Source organism: Haliaeetus leucocephalus, unplaced genomic scaffold, assembly GCF_000737465.1.
Source record: "Haliaeetus leucocephalus isolate CR32 unplaced genomic scaffold, Haliaeetus_leucocephalus-4.0 Scaffold657, whole genome shotgun sequence".
NCBI lineage: Eukaryota > Metazoa > Chordata > Aves > Accipitriformes > Accipitridae > Haliaeetus > Haliaeetus leucocephalus.
In genome coordinates this window covers 1,771,711-1,791,494 of record NW_010973093.1, presented here as the reverse complement: position 1 = coordinate 1,791,494, position 19,784 = coordinate 1,771,711, and the positions used below count along the sequence as shown (strand labels likewise).

The 19,784-nt window shown below is 53.5% G+C and overlaps 1 protein-coding gene across 2 annotated transcripts in view; it reads right to left on the bottom strand.

Annotated features, from left to right (window-relative positions):
• Nucleotides 1–19,618, bottom strand: part of MGAT5B (mannosyl (alpha-1,6-)-glycoprotein beta-1,6-N-acetyl-glucosaminyltransferase, isozyme B) — a 70,856-nt gene extending 51,238 nt beyond the window's left edge. For both annotated transcript variants that reach the window (XM_010579398.1, XM_010579399.1), the window contains exons 1-2: nt 19,551–19,618; nt 12,890–13,002 (exon numbers count right to left, since the gene is read on the bottom strand). In XM_010579398.1, the coding sequence (XP_010577700.1) occupies nt 12,890–13,002; nt 19,551–19,618 (181 nt within the window). The remainder of the gene's footprint in view (nt 1–12,889; nt 13,003–19,550) is intronic.
• Nucleotides 19,619–19,784: the final 166 nt, after the last annotated feature.

Below are 19,784 nucleotides of genomic sequence, written 5' to 3'. Positions count from 1 at the left end.
GCTGCTGCACACAGCATGGAGGGGGGGGGTGCCAGCCCGGTGTCCCCCTACCAACCCCGCTGGGTTTGGGGTCTCCGCTCCCTCCCTCTGGGCAGCCCTTCGGCTGCGGGACCTCGAGCTGAGCCTGCAGAAGGGGGTCCTGCCACTTCTCCACCCCAACCAGCTCCCCCTGCCCACACCCCCCTAAAGGAAACGCCTGTAAGAGCAGACTGCAGCTCTCTATCTCCACCCTAACACATGTTCGCTCCCCATTTCCATATAAATAAGAAAAGGCAGGAAGCTGAGCAATACAAATAGACACTTACATTCACAGACAGGAGCGTTTCATTACTGCAAGGGAGAGCACAGGGCTGTTCCCCCCCAACTTTTATTACTCCTTACCCCCACACACACACTAGACACCTGATGTTCCCAATGGGACATGGGGACGGTCCCACAAGTCCTGCCACAAGCCATCATTCGCCAGGCAAAATGAGCTCGGTCATCTTTTCCTCTCCCCAGCAGTCCCAGGAGATGGGCTGGGGAAGGCAGGCAGCTGGGAAGAGGAGACCAATATGCACAACCCCAGCACAAGCTGCAGTTCACTTTTCACTTAGTTTATTTTTTTTAACCCCATCTTTCCCCCCTTCTCATCCCCCTTTCACTTTTTTTGAAAAAGTACCAGCAGGGTATTTTTAGTTGCTCCTCTATTGCCAGCCAGCACTATTTTAAATTGCATTTTAAGCTGTTCTGCAGTGCTCCAAACACCTCACGCTGCAGGCAAGGCTTTCAAACTACAAGATTAACATCGATTTTAAATTGCTTCCTAAAACACAAGGGCTCCAGCACAGGGCTTACTCAAGGGCAGTTGCCAGTAGCAAAGCCCAGAGGGCACCAAGGCTCCCAGGGCATGGCTGGATGCTGTCGGCACCAGGGGCAAAGCTGGATCCCAGTTTTGCAGCCGGGACCCCCAGCTCCAGGTGATAAGGAGCACCCACCGGTCCCACGGCACAGGGGCAGCCCCAGAGCGGCTCCACAGACCCACGAGCCAGGGACCACCTCCACCACCAATGCTCATTTCAGTTCTTGGCCTTTACAAGAGAGGTATCCCTCCAAGGGCATTGGAATTTAACTCACCTGGTTCTTCTCCTAAAAGCCCATGCTGCTGACCTGGGGAAAATTAAATTATCAGAAGCTGATGCCCCAAGGATTGCAGGAAATCAGCCCAAACCCCTCGGGCAGAGGAAGGATTCGACCCAGCATTTGCACGCCCCACGATCAGCCAGGAGGGCTTCGGGAGGCTCGGCACCACCATCGCTCCGCTGGCTCTGCACGTCCAGCGCTCGAGCCCGCAGCCTTATTTACAGCTGCCCCAAAACGTTATGTTTCAGAAACAGCAGAACTCACTAATTTAACATTTCCAAAATGATTACCATTTCTCTTTCAGCCAAAAATATTGGCCAAACAGTGCCGGGCATCCTGCCACTCTGTTTCCAGGGGCGAACAAATCATCCCCTTCTTCCAAACCCATCAGCCTCCACCGAGCCCAGCAGCCAGATCCTTCCAGCAGCAGCAGAGCGGGGCAGCAGCCCAAAGCAGAGCCCACAGGAGCCGGGGGGCACTGGCAGAGCCGTGGGACGAGCCTCAGCTAATCTCTACCCGAGCTGAACTGAGCCCCGGTCTCTCGTTTAGGCCAGAGAAACAAATAAATCAGTGGGAAAAAAACAGCTTTTACAGAGGCTGCTATGGTTCCCACTGTGCTAGTTTTATTTTCTGAAGTACCTGCTGCCTCCCGGGCTCAGGATGAATTTTGATTTAGGAGTGAAAAGGGGTAATAAAAGCATAAAGAGCCATTAACATTCCTCCTGGCCGTGGTGGGGTGTTTGCTCATCACACATTGATGGAAATACCATTTGACTTCCTTATGAGCTATAGAAAATCAATTAATTGATTTAATCATTCCCTGGAAGTCGCTGCTCATGGAGATAACAGAGCGCTGGGGCCAGCGGGATGCTGCTCCTCCCTCCTCCGACACGGCAGCGGCAGGGAAGGGACCAGCACACATCACTGCACAGAGATCTTCATCTCTGCTCCACCAGTTTAAGACTCATGAATTCACACTTCCATCTTCCAGTAAGTTTGGTGGCTTTTTTTTTCTTTTTAAGCCTGCAGGCATCCAATTCTGAGCAGCAATTGTATCAAACAGGCACTTCTTCAGTAAGAGACGTGTTCCCAAGGTGGATTAAGCCTTAACCACTACTTCAGCAGCCCTTACGTTTCTTACCCCTCTGTGCCCTGCAAAGCACCGATCTGCATTTTACTCCCCCAGCACATCCCCGCAGAAGTCGGCAGTAACCCCGGTATCATGTGGAGACCCCACGGATGCCTTTATTTTCCTCATTTTAACAGCACTCGTTTCCCTGCCTGCAATAGCAATTTAATAAGAGCAGTAAAGTTTTACACTTCCACTTTAAACTCCCTTTCCAAGCGTGGGCTGGAGATGGGAGCACGGTGCACGTTCACCAGCCCAACGAGAGATGCAGCGTGCTGGGACCGACGTGGGATGGCCCACGGGGACACCAGAAGCAGCAGGCACAGGAGAGGAATTAACCCCTACTTTTTCCACCTGGGCAAAGCAATGGTCTGCTCCAAAAAAAAAGCAGATTAAGGACACCCTTGTGCTGCCCGTGGGGGTGCGAGCCCGGCACCAGCAGCAGCCTCTCACTGCGGTACGGTGGACCCAACGGCACTCGCACCCCAGAGTGCTGCGGGGGGTGCAGGGGGGGGCAGCTGACACCCACAGTCGCTCCCAGCAGCGTCCATCACCATCAGCTATTCCTCAGCACAGAGCACCACTTTAACCCATAATTAAAGAAGCCTTCCCATACTCAACAGTGAGAGCAGAATAAGTTGTTACTGCTGCGGCATGCGGCGTTATCCTCTTAAAAGAGCCCCTGGAGCAACCGAGCATCTGGCAGGAGCTGGCAGGGAGCGGGGCCGAGGGGGAGGCAGAAAGCCCTCACCCTGCATCTGGGCTCTGCCTTGCTTTGGGGTCTCCATTAACCCTGTTCTCCCCACCGATGCTTGGACAAAGAGGAAGCAAGAGAACGTTCCTGAGCAACAGGAGCTGCCAGAGCACGGCATCTCTGGGCCAGCTGGAGAGCCAGCCCCACCACCCCAGCATTTTTCTAGGGGAGGAAAAATCAAAAGCCCAGCTTTCCCAGCACAGTTCCTCACCAAGGAGGTGTTCCCAGTACCAACCACCTCGGCTTGGCACCGACCAGGCAACTTCTTACAGCATCAGCTGGCTGCTCTGGCCCCCGAGGCTGCTTGGAGCAGCTTTGGATGGGACAGATGCAGCGAGGCTGGAAACGAGCCCCAGGCACTGAAGAGCTGCATAGCACACTCCTCCCCATGGGTCTCCCCTGGCTGGCACCCCTCCAGTGGCTCACAGGCTCCAGGAGACTCTTAATCCAGCTCTGGATGCAGCAGCAGAAAAAATTAAGCGCTGGGGACGTGCGGGATCTGCACATCCCAGTTGTCATGGAGGTGACGCGCACCCGCTTACCCACACCCTCTCCATGGGGACCCGGGGAAATGCTCCGGCTAACGGCCCCACAGGCACTGGGGGAGGAGGGGAACCTCCTGCTGCCTTTCGAGAGGGTTTGGCATAAGCAAATTCTGGATTCAGATCATGAGAACAGCCTCATCCCTCTGCCTGGACAAGCATCCCGGCCACTGCCGGCGCCATCCGGTGAGACACGCTCGAGCAGCGGATCCTGACAAGCCGCTTACAAGCCGCTGCAGGCACTTACCCAGAGCTGCTCAGCAGACAACATCAAAACATAACACAAGCAGCCCAGGAGAGGGTTATAACTCACTCGGGAAGAAAGTGGGAATAATTAGCTGAGTTTGCACAGCAGAGTCTGCTCGGCTCCCTCCCTCGCTCTGCCCGTGCCCTCCCCGTCACTGTCACTCGGTTACACAAGTCTTTGCAACTGGTTCTCCTGTCACCTTCACCATGCATTAAAGGCATCAAGATATAAATTTATAACGTGTGACTTTTTGAAAGCGAAAGGAACAGGAGCATCCCTGGAACCATGCATCTGTGCATCACGTCTCAAGGAGGCAGCAGCCCAAGTCCTCACTCCTGGGTGCTCTCTCCAGCAATGTCAGGTAAGAAAAGGGATCGTCAAAGCCACAAAGCAACTTTCAGATATTTTGCCCAACTCAAGCTCCTGTCAGAAGAACTACGTGCTTTGCCAAGAAGAAATAACTGAGGAGCAGATTGGGATCTGTCACAAGCGGCAGCGACCCCAGGTTGCACACCGGTCCAGAAATTACCTTTCCCAAGAGAGAGGGAACGGGGGTGTGAGGATGAACACGTCTGTGTTTTCCTTTAAAGCTCCTTCAGCCTGAGCAGCATCTCACTGCAGCCAGGACCTCGCAAGCAGAGCCGACCCAGCCGTCCCCTCCTCCGCTGTCCTCCCTTGCGATGAGCTGCACGCAGCGGGTACGTGGCAGGTCAGGATCATGCCCACAGACCTCCTCCTCCCCTCCCAGCACAGCTGACTGTGAGGGAGGACGACAGAGTTATTCAACCTCACTCTGATCGTTAGCAAATCCAAGCTTGACCTTTCTGCATCTTCTGTGAGAACAAACGGCGATGGCACCTGGCCATGCTAACCCAGCTGGGATGCTGCTGGAGCAGAAAGAAAACCAGCAGAGACAGGAGCGGGAGCAAAGGACCCCTCCGAGGAGATCATGTAGGTTCTCACGTTTCTATTTGGCCTTTTTGCTCCGCTCCTCGGGGAGCAATTCAGGGGATTGAAATAACATGAGATCCCATCGCTTCACGGTACTATGACTCTGGAACGGCAAAGATGCCCTACAAAACCCCGAGCAACCTTCAACATTATCTTCTGCAGCACAATTCCCACCCCTCCACCCCCCTCCACCAACATCCATGCTCTGGAAAGAAACAGAAGCCACAAACACCAAAGTATTCAGCTGTGCTGCACAGCCCTAAAGAATCTCCCTCTCTCTCCTCTCCTGTGTTCACTGATGGAAGAAATTGCTTTAAGCAGGTGAGACTCCAGGAACTGGAGCAAACAACAGCCGCAGGAGAGGCAGAGCACTCCAGTAGCTGGAACACAGGAGGGATGCTGGGTTTGGGGAGAACAGAGCGGGATTTCTCCTAGGTGATGTTAAACTCCATTTCCAGTGCAACATGCCTTGGCTGTTGTCTGCTGGACCTCTCCAGAGAGTCCCATACCCCAACGCAGCAAACCAGAGCCATCCTGACACCCCAAGAAAGCAGCGGTGCTCTGCTTCACCCACAGCCAGCATCCAGGACAAGATGCCCCAAGCCAGCAAGTGGGACTTCCCCAGCAGGCTTTCTCCATAACTTTTCCACATTTTTCTTTCCCTGCAAAATGAAAGTGAATGACCAAATCTCAGAGGCTTTTGCAGCAGAAGCTGTTCTCTGGCCACCTGCACTTCTGCTGTGCCACAGACCAAGGAAAGTCCCCACAGGCGCTGGTGCACTGCCCACCTCCAGACAGATTCCAGGTCAAGGCAGTTACCATTGCCCAGCTGCAGAAAATCCCGGGACTGGGAAACCCCCTACCCCAGCCCACAAGCTGTTTAATATCCCACCAGGGTTGTATTGGCTTTGTGTGGCAAGGTTTTGGTAGCGGGGGCATTACAGGGGTGGCTTCTGTAAGAAGCTGCTGGAAGCTTCCCCTGTGTCCGACACAGCCCATACCAGCCGGCTCTGAGACAGACCCACCGCCGGCCAAGGCCGAGCCCATCAGCGATAGTGGTAACGCCTCTGTGATAACATTTTTAAGAAGGAAAAAAAGTTGTGGGACAGACAGAAACGGCAGCTGGAGAGTGAGAACATGTAAAAGAAACAACCCTGAAGACCCCAAGGTCAGTGCAGGAGGGGAGGAGATGCTCCAGGCACCAGAGCAGAGATTCCCCTGCAGCCCATGAGGAAGACCATGGTGAGACAGGCTGTCCCCTGGCAGCCCAGGGAGGTCCACGGTGGAGCAGATACCCACCCGCAGCCCGTGGAGGACCCCACACCAGAGCTGATGGGTGCCCGAAGGAGCCTGTGACCCCATGGGAACCCCACGCTGGAGAAAGCTCCTGGCAGGACCTGCGGATCTGTGGAGAGAGGAGCCCACGGAGCAGGTTTTCTGGCAGGACTTGTGACCCCGTGAGGGACCCACGCTGGAGCAGTCTGTGCCTGAAGGACTGCAGCCCGTGGAAGGGACCCATGCTGGAGCAGTTTGTGAAGAACTGCAGACCGTGGGAAGGACCCACACTGGAGAAGTTCAAGGAGGACTGTCTCCCGTGGGTGGAACCCCATGCTGGAGCAGGGGAAGAATGTGATGAGTCCTGCCCCTGAGGAGGATGAAGCGGCAGAAATAACGTGTGATGAACTGACCGTAAACCCCATTCCCCGTCCCCCTGCGCCACTGCGGGGGGGGGGGGTTGGTAGCGAATCCAGGAGTGAAGTCATGCCTGGGAAGAAGGGAGGGGTGGAGGGAAGGTGTTCTGAGATTTGGTTTTATTTCTCATTACCCTACTCTGGTTGATTTGTAATAAATTGAGTTAATTTTCCCCAAGTTGAGTCTGTTTTGCCTGTGATGGTAATTGGTGAGAGATCTCTCCTGTCCTTATCTCGACCCACAAGCCCTTTGTTATATTTTCTCTCCCCTGTCCAGCTGAGGAGGGGGGAGTGATAGAACAGCTTTGGTGGGCACCTGGTGTCCAGCCAGGGTCAACCCACCACAAGGGTTCATAGCCTGCAGCCCCGAGGAGATCAGACCCCAAAACACATCTCAGCAACCTAGGACAAGGTGCAACAGCCTTGCAGAGGACGTCTTTCACCCGTTTCCTTGCATTTTCCAGCTTGTGCCCTAAAATCAGCTCTCCCCCACTTTTGTCTTTCCTTTGTCCCCTGTCCCCACTGATCCTGTTTCCAAAGCAGCTGAGGGAACAACACAGGATTGTGGTCACCAACAGGAAACCAGCTGGAGATGCTGCTGGGAGCTCATTTTGGGGTGGAAAAAGGCAGGTGTTGAGCTCTCAAGCTGAGCACCAATCCAGGCAGGAAACACTTGAAAATGGGTTGAAAAGGCAGTTATGGGAACAGTAAACACACAACTCCAGTGCTCAGCAAACCCCCACTTCCCAAAGGCATCGAGATTCAAGGACCTCAGCACGAGAACTGCTGTTGCAGCACACAGACCCCAAGCACCGAGATACCTCTATCTAGATGAACCGCTCAAAGCACTTGTATCAAAGTACCACCAAGGTCAGCTGAAATTAAATCAGAGCCCTCTTGCAAGGATCAGAAGCCCACAGCAAGGGCAGAGCTCAGCTCCAGCCATTTCAGGACATCAGGACCTGTCCTACACATCCCCTGAGACTGCAGCAAATTCTTCCAGCACCTCGTACCCTACCAGACAGGAATCAACAGCAGGAGAAATCAGAAGTCTTGCCATTTTTTAAACTAGCTACAGCAGTTGCAGGCAATATTCCAGCCACATCTAATCACGTTTTAACACTTAATAACCTATTTTCCTCCACTAATCCCCTGCAGCAGCAAGCTCCACCAGTGGGATGTACATCACCACCGAAACTGGACTGGGGCACAGCTGCGGGCAGAGGGACTGCTGCCAAATCCCTCCATAGCCACACCACCACCACCACAATTAAAGATTCTGGTGCTTTTTCAGGATCAGCCCCCTGCCCCAATAGAGCTTGACTCCAGCACTAAAACAAAACTGAAAGAAAGATGCTTGGAAAAAAAATCCAAACAGTTTAAATTCTGAGAAGGAGAGAAGCGGGCACAGAAAACTCAATCTCTCAAGTCTAGAGCCCTTCCCAAAACGTCTCCCACATTCAAAATTTATAGACTTGTCTGTTCTCTTTTTTTATCTAGATCTTTGTGTGTAGAACAAATTCTCGCGGTGGCCATTTCAAAACAAAGGAACCTTTGTCTGTGTTTACTTGACAGCAGCGGATTAGGATAAAATAACTTGCATTTCAGAAGGGGTTTTTTATTTATTGTTAAGACGCAAAGCCTCTGCTGCATCGAATCACCAAGCAGAGAATCCATCTGAGGAATGATTTCTGGCACACACCGAGAAATTTGGCTTTTGGAGAGAGCCTCTGAGAAGAGGATTCACATACAAAAATAAAATTAAAAATGGGATTAACTTTTGGACTGTGACATTATCCATTTCTCCTTTTCATGCTCCTGCCTCACATCTATCTTCATTTTGGTTTTGATCAGCTGCTCGCACAGTTCAGAAGCCAAGAAAGCTCTGGGCAAGTCTTGGGCATTTTCATAAGCTTCCCCTTGGATTGCAATATCCAAGGTTCAATGCTGGGCTGCTCAGCAAACCCAGGGAGAAATAGGAACAGCCCCAGCCTAGACTGGACCACAAACTGTGAGTTTTACCACTTATTCAGGACCCAACAGGATTTCTCCAATGCAAATGATTTTTAAGTGCTCAGGTGCTGGGCTTGACCCCCCCCGGCTCTTTGCAGCCACCCCAACCCTGCAGGCATTTGAGTGCACGGGCAGCTTCACTTGCACAGCGTCGCTGCTGAGCCTGGTGGCACACATGGAAACAAGGACCAGAGCAAACAGCCACAAAAGCCAGGATCACCCCCAGGAAGGACCACAGAGGCGGACACTCGCTAGCCACAAACGTACCCAATTAAATACACCGGCTATGCTGGTAAAGCAGCCCACACCCAGAGCGTACAGAGAGAGGATGCTGCCAGCTTGCAATGCAAAATTAATCAATTAATGAATAATGCTCAAAAGGGCCCACTAAACCCAATGCTTCGAAGAACCCATGCAGAGAGGAGAGCAGCAGCAGGGACCAGGCTCCTTCCCCAGGCGGGATCACCAGTGTTTTCCAGAGGGTTTCATGCTGGGAGCCTGGTCTGGGGAGATATTCAAGCCCAGGCTTTCATGCATGGCAGACCTGAAGCCATGCACCCAATAACTCCTCCAAAGCCAATGGCCCTGAACCTGTCCAGCTTTGTGTGAATACTGGCCCGATTCCCACCATTACTCACATCAAGAACTAATCAGCCCAGCAAAATTAACCTGCTCCTTTGAGCTTGTGTTCAGACCAGCATTGTGCACTTAACAGCAACGATAACGACCAGCAATATTTCTTGGGTTTCCTCAGGATCCATAACGCATGTTAATTAGACACCAGTTTGTTATTCAAACAGACCTATTGAGACGATGCAGCACTATTAAGAAGCATACCCACTTCTGCTCTCACCGACCCACACCAACTTTGACGTGCATTCAGCGCTCCTCCACTGGAGCTCAGCATCACCCCAGCCAGGAGGGACCTCTGGAGTCCCTTCCCCAACCTCCTGCTCCAAGCAGAGCAGACCTGGGGGTCAGACCGAGCTGCCCACTGCCACACGTCAGCCAGATACGTTTTGAAAGTTTCCAGGAATGGAGTTTCCCCACCTCACCACCTTCCTGGAGGCTTTGGCTCCCCATCTCCCAGTGGCACCAGTGAGGTTGCCCAGCATGCATCGTCCTTCCTGCCTTCTTCCATGGGTGCGATAGTTGGGCTTTCCAGCCATCAGAGCCTCTCCCAAGAGACACAACCTTTCAAAGGTGACAGAGAGGGCTCTGCAGTGACATTGGCCAGCTCCTCTCCAGCTCCGGTCTTGTACATGCCCTGAGGTCTTGGTCCCACTCTGCTTTCGGGGTTTCTCACCCCGTGTAGCTGTGTGCAGGGAGCTCTGCTGAGAACAGCTACATCACCAGGCAGGACGGCCAGTCCCTACGTACCAATATCACAGGAAAGGCTGAACCCCAACAGCCTGAAACCAGTGTTAAAGAGCTAGAAAATGCCTCTCATGTCATGCCTGCCAAGTCCGGGGGACAAAGAATATAACCCTCTTCCAAAATGGCATCCTTCCTCCAGAAACAGAAGAGGATGCTTCATGTTTCAAAATGGTGTGTGAGACCACGAATGAACCAAATCTTCCCCAACAAGAAACACAACAGCCAAATCGGCAGCAATTCATCTGGAAGCAATATGTTGTTTGGCAAATCCATCTAATAAATAAAAAAAAATAGAATGGTTTTACATTGAATTTCTGAGCTTTCTAACAAAGCAGGACTTGCCTTAGCCAGTTACAGAGCTAAGAGACCAAAAGTTTGAGAAATTAGAGGACCTAGGTCATAAATCTTTTTTCCTCTTTAAATGAGACCAACCAGCCATTACCAGAAGCGACATCCAGACCCTTGGAGCGAAGCAGCGGGCATCGCTCCCAGCCAGCAAGGCAGGCGCTTGCAGTACAGCCCTTAGCAGAGCCAAGGGCACCCATCACAAGCTCAGATGCAGGAAGGTGAACCCATTTACACACCTCGATTTAATCGCCTAAAGCAGTAAGCATGGAGGACTCAGAGGTGCAAGAACCTGGAAAAGGAGGGGTTTTTTGATCCAGCTCCAGGACTGCGCTGACATTGTGCCCAGTAAACAAGAGACACACAAGGATGGGAATCCATGGACTTACAGATTTGGGTTAAATTGATGACAAGAATAAGGATGAGGAAAGCTATTCCACTCCAAGGCATCCAGAAAGGGGATAAAGAAGCTGGATAATTGTCTTTTTGCCATCGTTTCAACACAACGTTAAGAGAGCCCTTTGGGGTGGGACCAAGGTTCTTCTGCAGGTTTCTGGAAACCTTCGCTGCTGTTTGCAGCACAACCTGTGCCACCTCTCAGCTCAGGCTGGTCCCACAATTAATTACTCCCTCTTTGCCTTTCTTCTAGCTCTCCGCAAGCTCCCAGGGGACACTGGGACTCTCCCGGGACAGGGAGCAGCTGTAACAAGTGACACTCTTTATTCCAAACCTTTTTGGGACCCACTTCCTCAAAAGCCAAGTTTGGAGAAGGCGGTGGGCCAGGGGCTTCTGCCCACACTTCTCACATGCCGCTTCTTATCCCAAGAAGGAAGAAGACCCCTATAACCAGGCTTCACTCACCAGCCATCCTGGGAGCTGCACTTGGCATGGGGACAGGGACATTACCACAGCACCCACCCTCCTCGCAGGGGCAGGTACCCTGACCGCAGAAAAACATGCAGAAAATACCAAAAGGCAGTGATCCTGCAACCTGCTCCGGCTCAGGCTGAGGTCAGCCAGGCAAACACCAGTCCCTTGGAGAAGGGGCTTAAGGGAGTTGATGATGGGAACAATTAGGGGAGCACAGGGGGAGAAACACCAGCCGCCAGGTGCTCCATCCACGGGGGAGAAAACAAAGCCAGCTGCTGCAGGCTGCCCATTAATCTCTCTGAAAGTCAACTAAGCAGTTTACAAGCACCATCCAGCTTCTGGAAACCACCACTTTAGTCCTCTCCTTCTGTAGGAAAGCAACTAGCACTTCTTCCAGCACCACAAGAAAAGGATTTAATGCCCAAAAATCACATTCCAGGCGAGGCTGGGGAGCTCAAATCCCTCCACGCCTTTGGTATGGAGGAGGAGAAGACCATGGTGGCCTGACCAAGCCTATCTCACCCCGCTCACCAGAGTTCAAGCCAGACATTTCCCTCTGTGCAATTCAGTCGTGCTGTTCCAGGCTGGGATCGTAGAGGAAAAGTAAGGGCAAAGCTCAATTCAGTGCAGCAGTGTCCTCCCACAGCAAGAGCAGGATGTGACCCTCCCACCATGGAAGCTGTCTCCCGAGCTGACTGCACGTCTTGCCAAAAAAGGTGTTTTAAAAAAAGAGGACTGTCGTGGTTTAACCCCAGCCAGCAACTAAGCACCACGCAGCCGCTCACTCACTCCCCCCCATCCAGTGGGATGGGGGAGAAAATCAGGAAAAGAAGTAAAACTCCTGGGTTGAGATAAGAACGGTTTAATAGAACAGAAAAGAAGAGACTAATAATGATAATGATAACACTAATAAAATGACAACAGTAGTAATAAAAGGATTGAAATGTACAAATGATGCGCAGGGCAATTGCTCACCACCTGCCAACCGACACCCAGCCAGTCCCCGAGCGGCGAATCCCTGCCCCCCACTTCCCAGTTCCTAAACTAGATGGGACGTCCCATGGTATGGAATACACCGTTGGCCAGTTTGGGTCAGGTGCCCTGGCTGGGCATGAGAAGCTGAAAAATCCTTGACTATAGTCTAAACACTACTGAGCAACAACTGAAAACATCAGTGTTATCAACATTCTTCACACACTGAACTCAAAACATAGCACTGTACCAGCTACTAGGAAGACAGTTAACTCTATCCCAGCTGAAACCAGGACAGTAACATAAAGCACATTTGCTAAAAATCCAATATTTCTCTTCTACATTTCAGTACCTCCACGAAACCACAAAGGCCTTTTATTTCCCTATCCCTAAGGAACAATTTCCACTCCCTGCAGAGCAAAACTGCCCAAAACAACTGAGCCCTCCAAGCACCTGAGCCAAATCCTCAGCACATCAGACTGGGTGCAGCCCATGCAACCCACACCACCACCAGCAGTTGAAGGTCTAATCCCATCAGCCCCAGTCACTGGTGTTTTCCCATCCCTCTGCTGTGAGCCAGGGCCAGCATCCACACTCCAGCACACACATGTCCCCGCTGTGCCTGTACACCTCTGGATATGAGCACAGCCAGGTTTCAGCCACATGGCTGCAAAGCGCCCCATGCCACAGCAAGAAGGGCCAACAGTTTCCTGAGCCATCCTGACGTCCCTGAAACAGGTCAGTAGGGAGCCTGGGAATGGAGGCATCCGAACACCATCCTCCCTGCATCCCTGGCGCTTGTCAGCTCGGTTGGACCACACGTTTGGGGGCCATCAAGCAGCACAAGGGACAGGATGGGCACGGAGCCGTGCTTACCTTCGGTCCGGATGGTGAAGGGCGAGTCCCCCAGGCGTTTGGCTGAGAACTGCCCTCCCAGCGACGTCATTAGGAAGCACAGGGTGAAAAATCCAATGCCCAGCACAAATATCCTGCAGGAGGGAAAGCAGAGCTGTAACAAGGTGTGACGAGGAACCACCTCACTCCTGCGACAGCCCCACCACCCTTCGCCCCCCCTGGGGTAACCCCTCTGCACAGCAGCAGGAGCCACTTTGTTTTGGGATGTCTGGAAGAGACAGCCGGGACAATCCCTGCCTCCTTCCCAACCGTTCCATCCCCGTGGCTCACCCCATCCAGCCTGGGCAAGGAGCATCTCTGCAGCCCCAGCCCTGCGAGAGCACACCAGTACCTCACCCCGAGCACGGCCAGACCCGCATGTGCTTCATGAAGAGCCCCAAGATGCTTCTGCCCAAACCCTGGCACTGAGCAGGCGGGTTTTGCCCGAGAACACCCTCCGAAATCCCCGCAGCCTGCTCTGACAGGCAGGCCTTGAGAGGGAGCGGAGGACTTGCAGTGGGAAAGCTGAGCCAGTCCACGACTGCCCTTACGATGCTCCACTAGATCCAGCCCAGTAACCCAGACCGCAGGAACCACTACAATAAACAATAGCCATTTTCCTCCTGGGAGAGTCCAGAGAAAAGAGAGACCTTGTACCTTCCCTTCCTCCCAAAGGGTCTAAAAAACAAACAAACAAAAAAAACCCCCCAAAAAAACCTGACACTTTTTTTTTTTTTTTTTAAAAAAAGGTCTTTTGTTCCCCCTGTAACTAGGCCACCGGTATTTGCCATTGTGTCCTGCATCGCCTGTGGGGTGCGGGCAGCCCTGTGCACAGCAGGACGAGGAGGGACCCGCGCTGGCGGCACACACGGTAGCCTGGGACCATCCCATCGCCGCTTTGTTCGTCCAGGCTGGCAGGAAAGCAGCTCCCGCGGGGACACACCAGGCAGGATGCCGACCCGCACGTCGCTCCCAGTGAGCTTGTGGTCACCTGCAGCTGCGAGAGAGGCAGGAGCTCTCAATGCTGCTCCTATTCAGGCCAGTAACTTTTTTGGGGGGGTGAACAGGCTGAAGGCAGGAGCTCTGGGCAAGCAGGAGGGTTATTGTGCACCAGGCAGCATAAAGCCAAGCTTTCCCGTCTCTCCAACGTGCAAGCAGAGCACGCTGCGCCAAGGGACGGACGCCTGACCTCTTTCCACCGCTCAGAGATGCTGCCACCGCCTCCGAGTCTCCGTGGAGGTGCAGCATCCTCCAACAGATGCACGGGCAAAGCCCCGGCAGAGCCGCTGCCGCGTGCTGCTTACGACAGCTCCCAGAGCCACGGCTGTACCGGGGATCTCAGCTGGCCAAACCCAAGGAAAATTTCAAGGAGGAGAAGCAGAAAAGGCAACTGTCAGCCAGCCTTGTGAAACAACGGGACTGTCTTCAAACAGACAAATCCTATGTGGGATAGGGAGCTGAGCAAGCCCTTAGTGGTGCCCGCTGGCATTTCTGCCTCTCAGCATCCGCAAGCTGAAGGGAAGCAAACCACAGAGGACAGGAACCAGTAACTCTCTTTACGAGTTCACACCATTACCGCAGGGCTCAGGAGCTGCACACAGAAACACAGCACAGCCACCCAACACCAAAACCAGGCTTTTCCAGAGAAAGACTTGGAAAGGAACACCACAGCCCTCCATCTAATCATTATTGTGTAGTTAAGAGGCAGAGGATTAGGAACCAGCCATTAAGTCTGGGCTACAACACGCCAGCATTGCAATTTTCTGTTGCTAGAAAGGGCTGGCAAATAAAGTAACTTGCTTCAAAGCACTTGTTAGCTACAGGAGATGCTGTGGAGAGCTGAAGTACAGTGTCAAGCAGCTCAAGAAGGACTGGGCTTCCCTGGGGAGATCTACTGGAGGAGCTCCCAGGGCAGGTATCCACTGTCCCAGCATGGCACGGCTAGGCTTGCCCTGCCTGGAAAGGCTCCTGGGCAAGACACGGCACCTTCACAGGACCCCACGAGCTCCCTACCTCCATCCTGCCAGGTCCAACACTGCTCTCACACAGCCAACGCACACCTGAGCCCCAGTCACAGGGCAGATTTGCTCTCAGCATCGGGTAGCTCAAGAGCAAAGGGTTTCCTCTGCCTGCTCTGAGAAGTATCAACCCTGCCCACCGCAGAGGGGCATCTAACCCCCATCCATCCCCCCCCACGGATCAGCCCTGCCCCATCCCCAGCTGGGTTCCAGCAGATCAGCATCACCTGGCCACAAGCTCTGGACACGCACCACTGTGCAGCTCCCCATCCCCTTCCCATCTCCGGCCTAATCAAGAGAAAGAGCAACACCCTGGGCTCATTAGCATTAACAAGCTCTGCCAGCAGAACACTGAACACCAGCACAAAGCTCTCTAACCCTTTTGGAGACCCACAGCCAGGTGCTGGGAGAGCAGACCCACCTGGGAGAGGGGATGCTCAAGTGCATCAGTAAAACTGCCTGAGTTTGTGCAGGTACTCCGAGAGTGAAGCAGTTCAAGTCCCTTTTATTTCTGAATAAGCCTGCCCTGGGGGGTGGAAAGGAGTTTTAACAAGCTCTAAAAAGCATCGTGCACTTGGCTAATCCAGACTCCCACCCCTAAAGGCCTGGCTATAGGCACGGCTGGCGTGCCCTACAAGCAGCCACCAGCGGAGCAACAGCCATTCCCTCCCCAGGAGATGCTGGTGAACCATTGAGCTGCAGCATTTGCACGCAAAGATGACTACGGACTTCAGCCCCTCTCCCAAAGCAGACCTCAGAGAATGGTTTCCAGAGAGCCGTGGTCCAGCTCCAGCAGGGAGGTGATTGTGGAGGCAGCAGAGCATCCCTGATGCTGCGAAGCAAAGTGGTGTCCCATAAATTGCTTGGAGAGAGGGTGATTCAGGGACATTAGTCCGTTCCCATTATCACATCCCGTGCTGAGCCACAGAGTGCAGTGGTGGGTCTGGAAGAGGCTCTCGGGAACACAACAGAGGGGATTGCAGCACCCAGCTGCAGCTCGGAGGGCTGAATTTGTCCTTGGGGGGGGGAAACACTGTCTGCCATGGCACCTCCCTGGGAGGAGAGGACAACAGCACAGTGGAGAAGGCACAAGCTGGAGGAGGAGGTCAAAGCCCAGCCATGCTCTGTGACCGAGGGTCCTCCCTGGGAGCACGTCATGGTACAAAACCCACCCGGCGACCAGCTGCCCCCTTCCCCAAGGGGCATTTTAACAAAGCATCACCTGATTAAATAATCAGATCTGATCCTGCTCTTCCTTCTCACCCCTCCTATTGACAGTATCTTCATCACTATGCAAGACCTTGTTTACGCATTTTAATCTTCATAATTATACTCTGGCAAGGAGCGATGGTTAAACACCGAGAAGAAAGAAAGAGGAAGGAAAGAAAAAGAGGAAGGAAGGAAAAAGATACAAAGGTGATCTGTGCTTTAGCATCTCATTAGGAAACAAAATCTTTTTCATTTTGACTGGATTACAGAGAGAGTAGGGGAGGTGCGGGATGCTTTTTCCCTTAAAAAAAGAGGGATCAGAGCCTAACTGGAACGTATATGCTTAGGAGAGAAGCGGATCCAGCCCAGCAGCAGTGCTCCAGGGAGCAGGGAGGTTGCAGGGATGGGCTCTCAACCTGAGGACCCCATCCCTTTTACTTTGTGCCAACCTTCCCCAGGTGAATAAAAATGCTTAGCCCAGCCTGAACTGAGCAGAAACTCCTTATGCAGAAAACAAATACCATGAAGTAGGCAAAACATACCAGACCCCAGACCTTCCAAATTGCTTATCAAATGCACTGGGTCCTCTGCCCCCAAAATCAAGTCTAACTCACTGAAGACCATGGAGCTCCAATGATGAAGTAGCATCTACCCTGCATGGTGCCTTTGCCTGTCATCCAACATCCCGCTTAATTCATTGCCCGGGCATGGTTCTGGTGCCAAGTCCCTCTCCACATCCTCCCCAAACCGAAATGTTCACAGTTCTGGGTTCTGGCTTGGTGCCCAAAAGAGAAGAAAGCCAAATTCTCCGAGTCTTTAGTGAAAATTGGAAGTGATGCCCCAGTCATTGCAGATTTTGGCGCGTGGAACTTAGACCTGGATGTGGCCAGGGGGGTCTGAGCGATGAGTTGGGAAGTGATGAGGGGAGGAAGGCCAGCAGCACCCAGCAGGACGGGGCTGTGACACCGGGACTGTCTGTCCATGCTGCTGCATCACCCAGCTAGGACCCACAGGGGGAATTTTACACAGGTGCATGGGGAAACCAAGGGCTACAGAGACAGGTAACATCTTTTATTAGACAAGTTTTCAACACCCAAGTCTCCTGAACCCAAAAGCTGAGCCACAATTTCTAACAGCAGCAGCAGTTGGGCTAATAAAAAAATGCTCCCTCTCCTGCAAACCTTGTTTTGCTCAGAGCCCGACACTGTCACGGCGCTGTCGAAATGATGCTCAGCCATGGGAACCGTCCTCTATCAAGGGGACCAGAGTGAATTCTCTTACAGGCCAATGTTAGAGACACACAGAAAGCCTGGCTTTGGTTTCCAGCTGGCAAACTTGCCTGAACTCCCCACGTTCTGCAAAACCAAGAGCTGGGCAACCTGGACCAGGGCTCCACAGTGAATTCTTGCCCGAATCCAGCGCTGTCACAAATGAAACACCCTTTGCTACTGAGATGAAGTCAGAGCCATCCTTGGACTTTTCTACAAATCATTTCTACGCTGATTTGCTCTCTCTCCCCTTCCCATTTGCTGCAGGCACTTTCACAGCTCACGGCTTTGCACTGCTTTGCTAAGCATGTCTGGAGCGTGGTTAATGAAATGTTTTGGTGCAAAGGGTCAGGTTTCCTGTTCGCTGTTTGCTGATGGCACCGCTGCCAGGAGTCTACACCAGGCAGGGGATCACACCATGGGCTTCCCTAGAGCAGCAAGGCTTTGCCCAGCCAGCAATGAGCACCCGATTTACAGGACCCATCCTGATTGCCAGTATCTTCTCCCACTCCCCTAGATCACCCCTGATTCACATCAGCTGAGAATGCAGGGTGTTGATTTTAGGGGAGCAGTGCTGATTTGTACCGGGTTACAGCTGGAGCAGGGCAGTGCCAACGCTCGCCCACACTCGGCTGGGAGCAAGGTGACACAGGACCATGACATGGAGGGGTCACGCTCAGCATGACACCGATGTAGAGGGGATGCAGAGCTGGACACTGCAGGACAGCTAGGAGAGGGTCTTGGGAAATTCTCATCTTACAGAGGGAAAGCCTGACTGGTTAACAACAGGGTAAACCTGCTGGTTCCAGTGGCACCCATACTGGTCTGCACTGGTTTGAAAGCAGAAGCCAGCCCAAGGCACGCAGACAGGACGGTGCAGGTGCTCTGCTACAGACACCAGGGACCCTCCAGCCACCACAAACCCCTCATCCACACACATCCTTATCCCCAGTGGGACTTTGTGATCACCCTGCGACTCACTCCCTGTGCTCCCCCAGCCTGATCCCAGGTCACTGCTGAAGATGGGCTTCCCCTGCCCCAGGGGTGATGCCCCAGGCACCGAGGAGAGGGATGCTCAGGCCAGTCACTGCCTCACTACGGACTTCAAACCCACTTAAAGCGAATAGCCAAGCTAAGAGCATACCCCTGGGGTACATGTGTCCTTCCTACCTCTCTCACAGTCATTCCCCGTCCCACGCTCGGAGAAAGCCCAAGCCGTGGGGACCCTCATGCCCCTGCTCCGCCACCGCTTTCCGACATCCCCTTGGCCAAGTTCCCCAGCCCCAGGGCACCGCCGTGGGATCCAGCAGCAGGAATCCCTCCAGACAAGCAGCGCAGAGCCAGGCAACTCCCAGGGAGAGGCTGACAACATCTCCAAACCTGAGCGCAAGCAAGCGGCGCAACCACAAGCCCCGTCCTCCCTTCCAGCTCCAGGTGGTAGCCTGAGCTAAACAAAAAGGCAGATCCTTCCGATGATCCCAGGTGATCCCCAGCCCCCAAACACAGTGGGGAGCACTGGCAACCGCCGGGCCGGGCTCACTCCACGCTGTGCTTTGGCCCCCGGCACTTTCCCCTTCTGTGGGTTTTTGATCCCTCTGCCCGTAGAAAAACCAAGCAATTACTGACATCTCCCATGTGTCTCAAGCCTGGGAGCAACCAAAGCGCATCTCCGGTGAAATAAGGAAGCTGGAGAGCAAGGACTGGAGAGGGGAAGGGAATGCATGGAGGCAAAATCGGGGAGAGTTACACCAAGGGGAAAAAAGCGATAGGTGGGCACGGGAATGCTGGAGCCGAGTGGTTTCAGGCTCGGATATCAACCCCAGCCCCTCAGCCAGTTCAGGGTGGGTTTCAAAATCCCCATCAGCACCAGCAGATTTAAACCAGAGGAACTGATTCCCCCCCGAGTACCAACATCTGCGAGAAAGGTATTAAAAAAGACAGCGGCCAACAGCCCTATAATTAACGGGCACGCTGACCTGCGGGCAAACTTGCCTGGATCCCTGACATCCTAATCTGGGCTCAATCCCCCTCCACGGCGAGCTGCAGCCCCCCCCCCCCCCCCAAAATGTGCTCCGATAACCGCTTCCCACCCCGCAGGGGCCAGGCAAGGCGGGGGGGGGGACGACGACAAGAAAATGCCAACTTTACCTAAAGGGTCTCAAGGTGACGAGGCATCTTCTGACCATTATCTTCCCATCCGCGTTGACTGTGATCATCGTTCAAAGTTACGGGGGGGGAGCGGGGAGGGGGCGGCCCCCGCACTCCCCCCTCCCCACGCACCCACCCACCCACCGAGGCAGCGAGCGGGGGCTTCAGCGGGCGGAGCGCGGGGTTCCGCGGGGGCGCATGGCGGGGGGGCGCGGAGCCCCTCCCCGCCCGCCC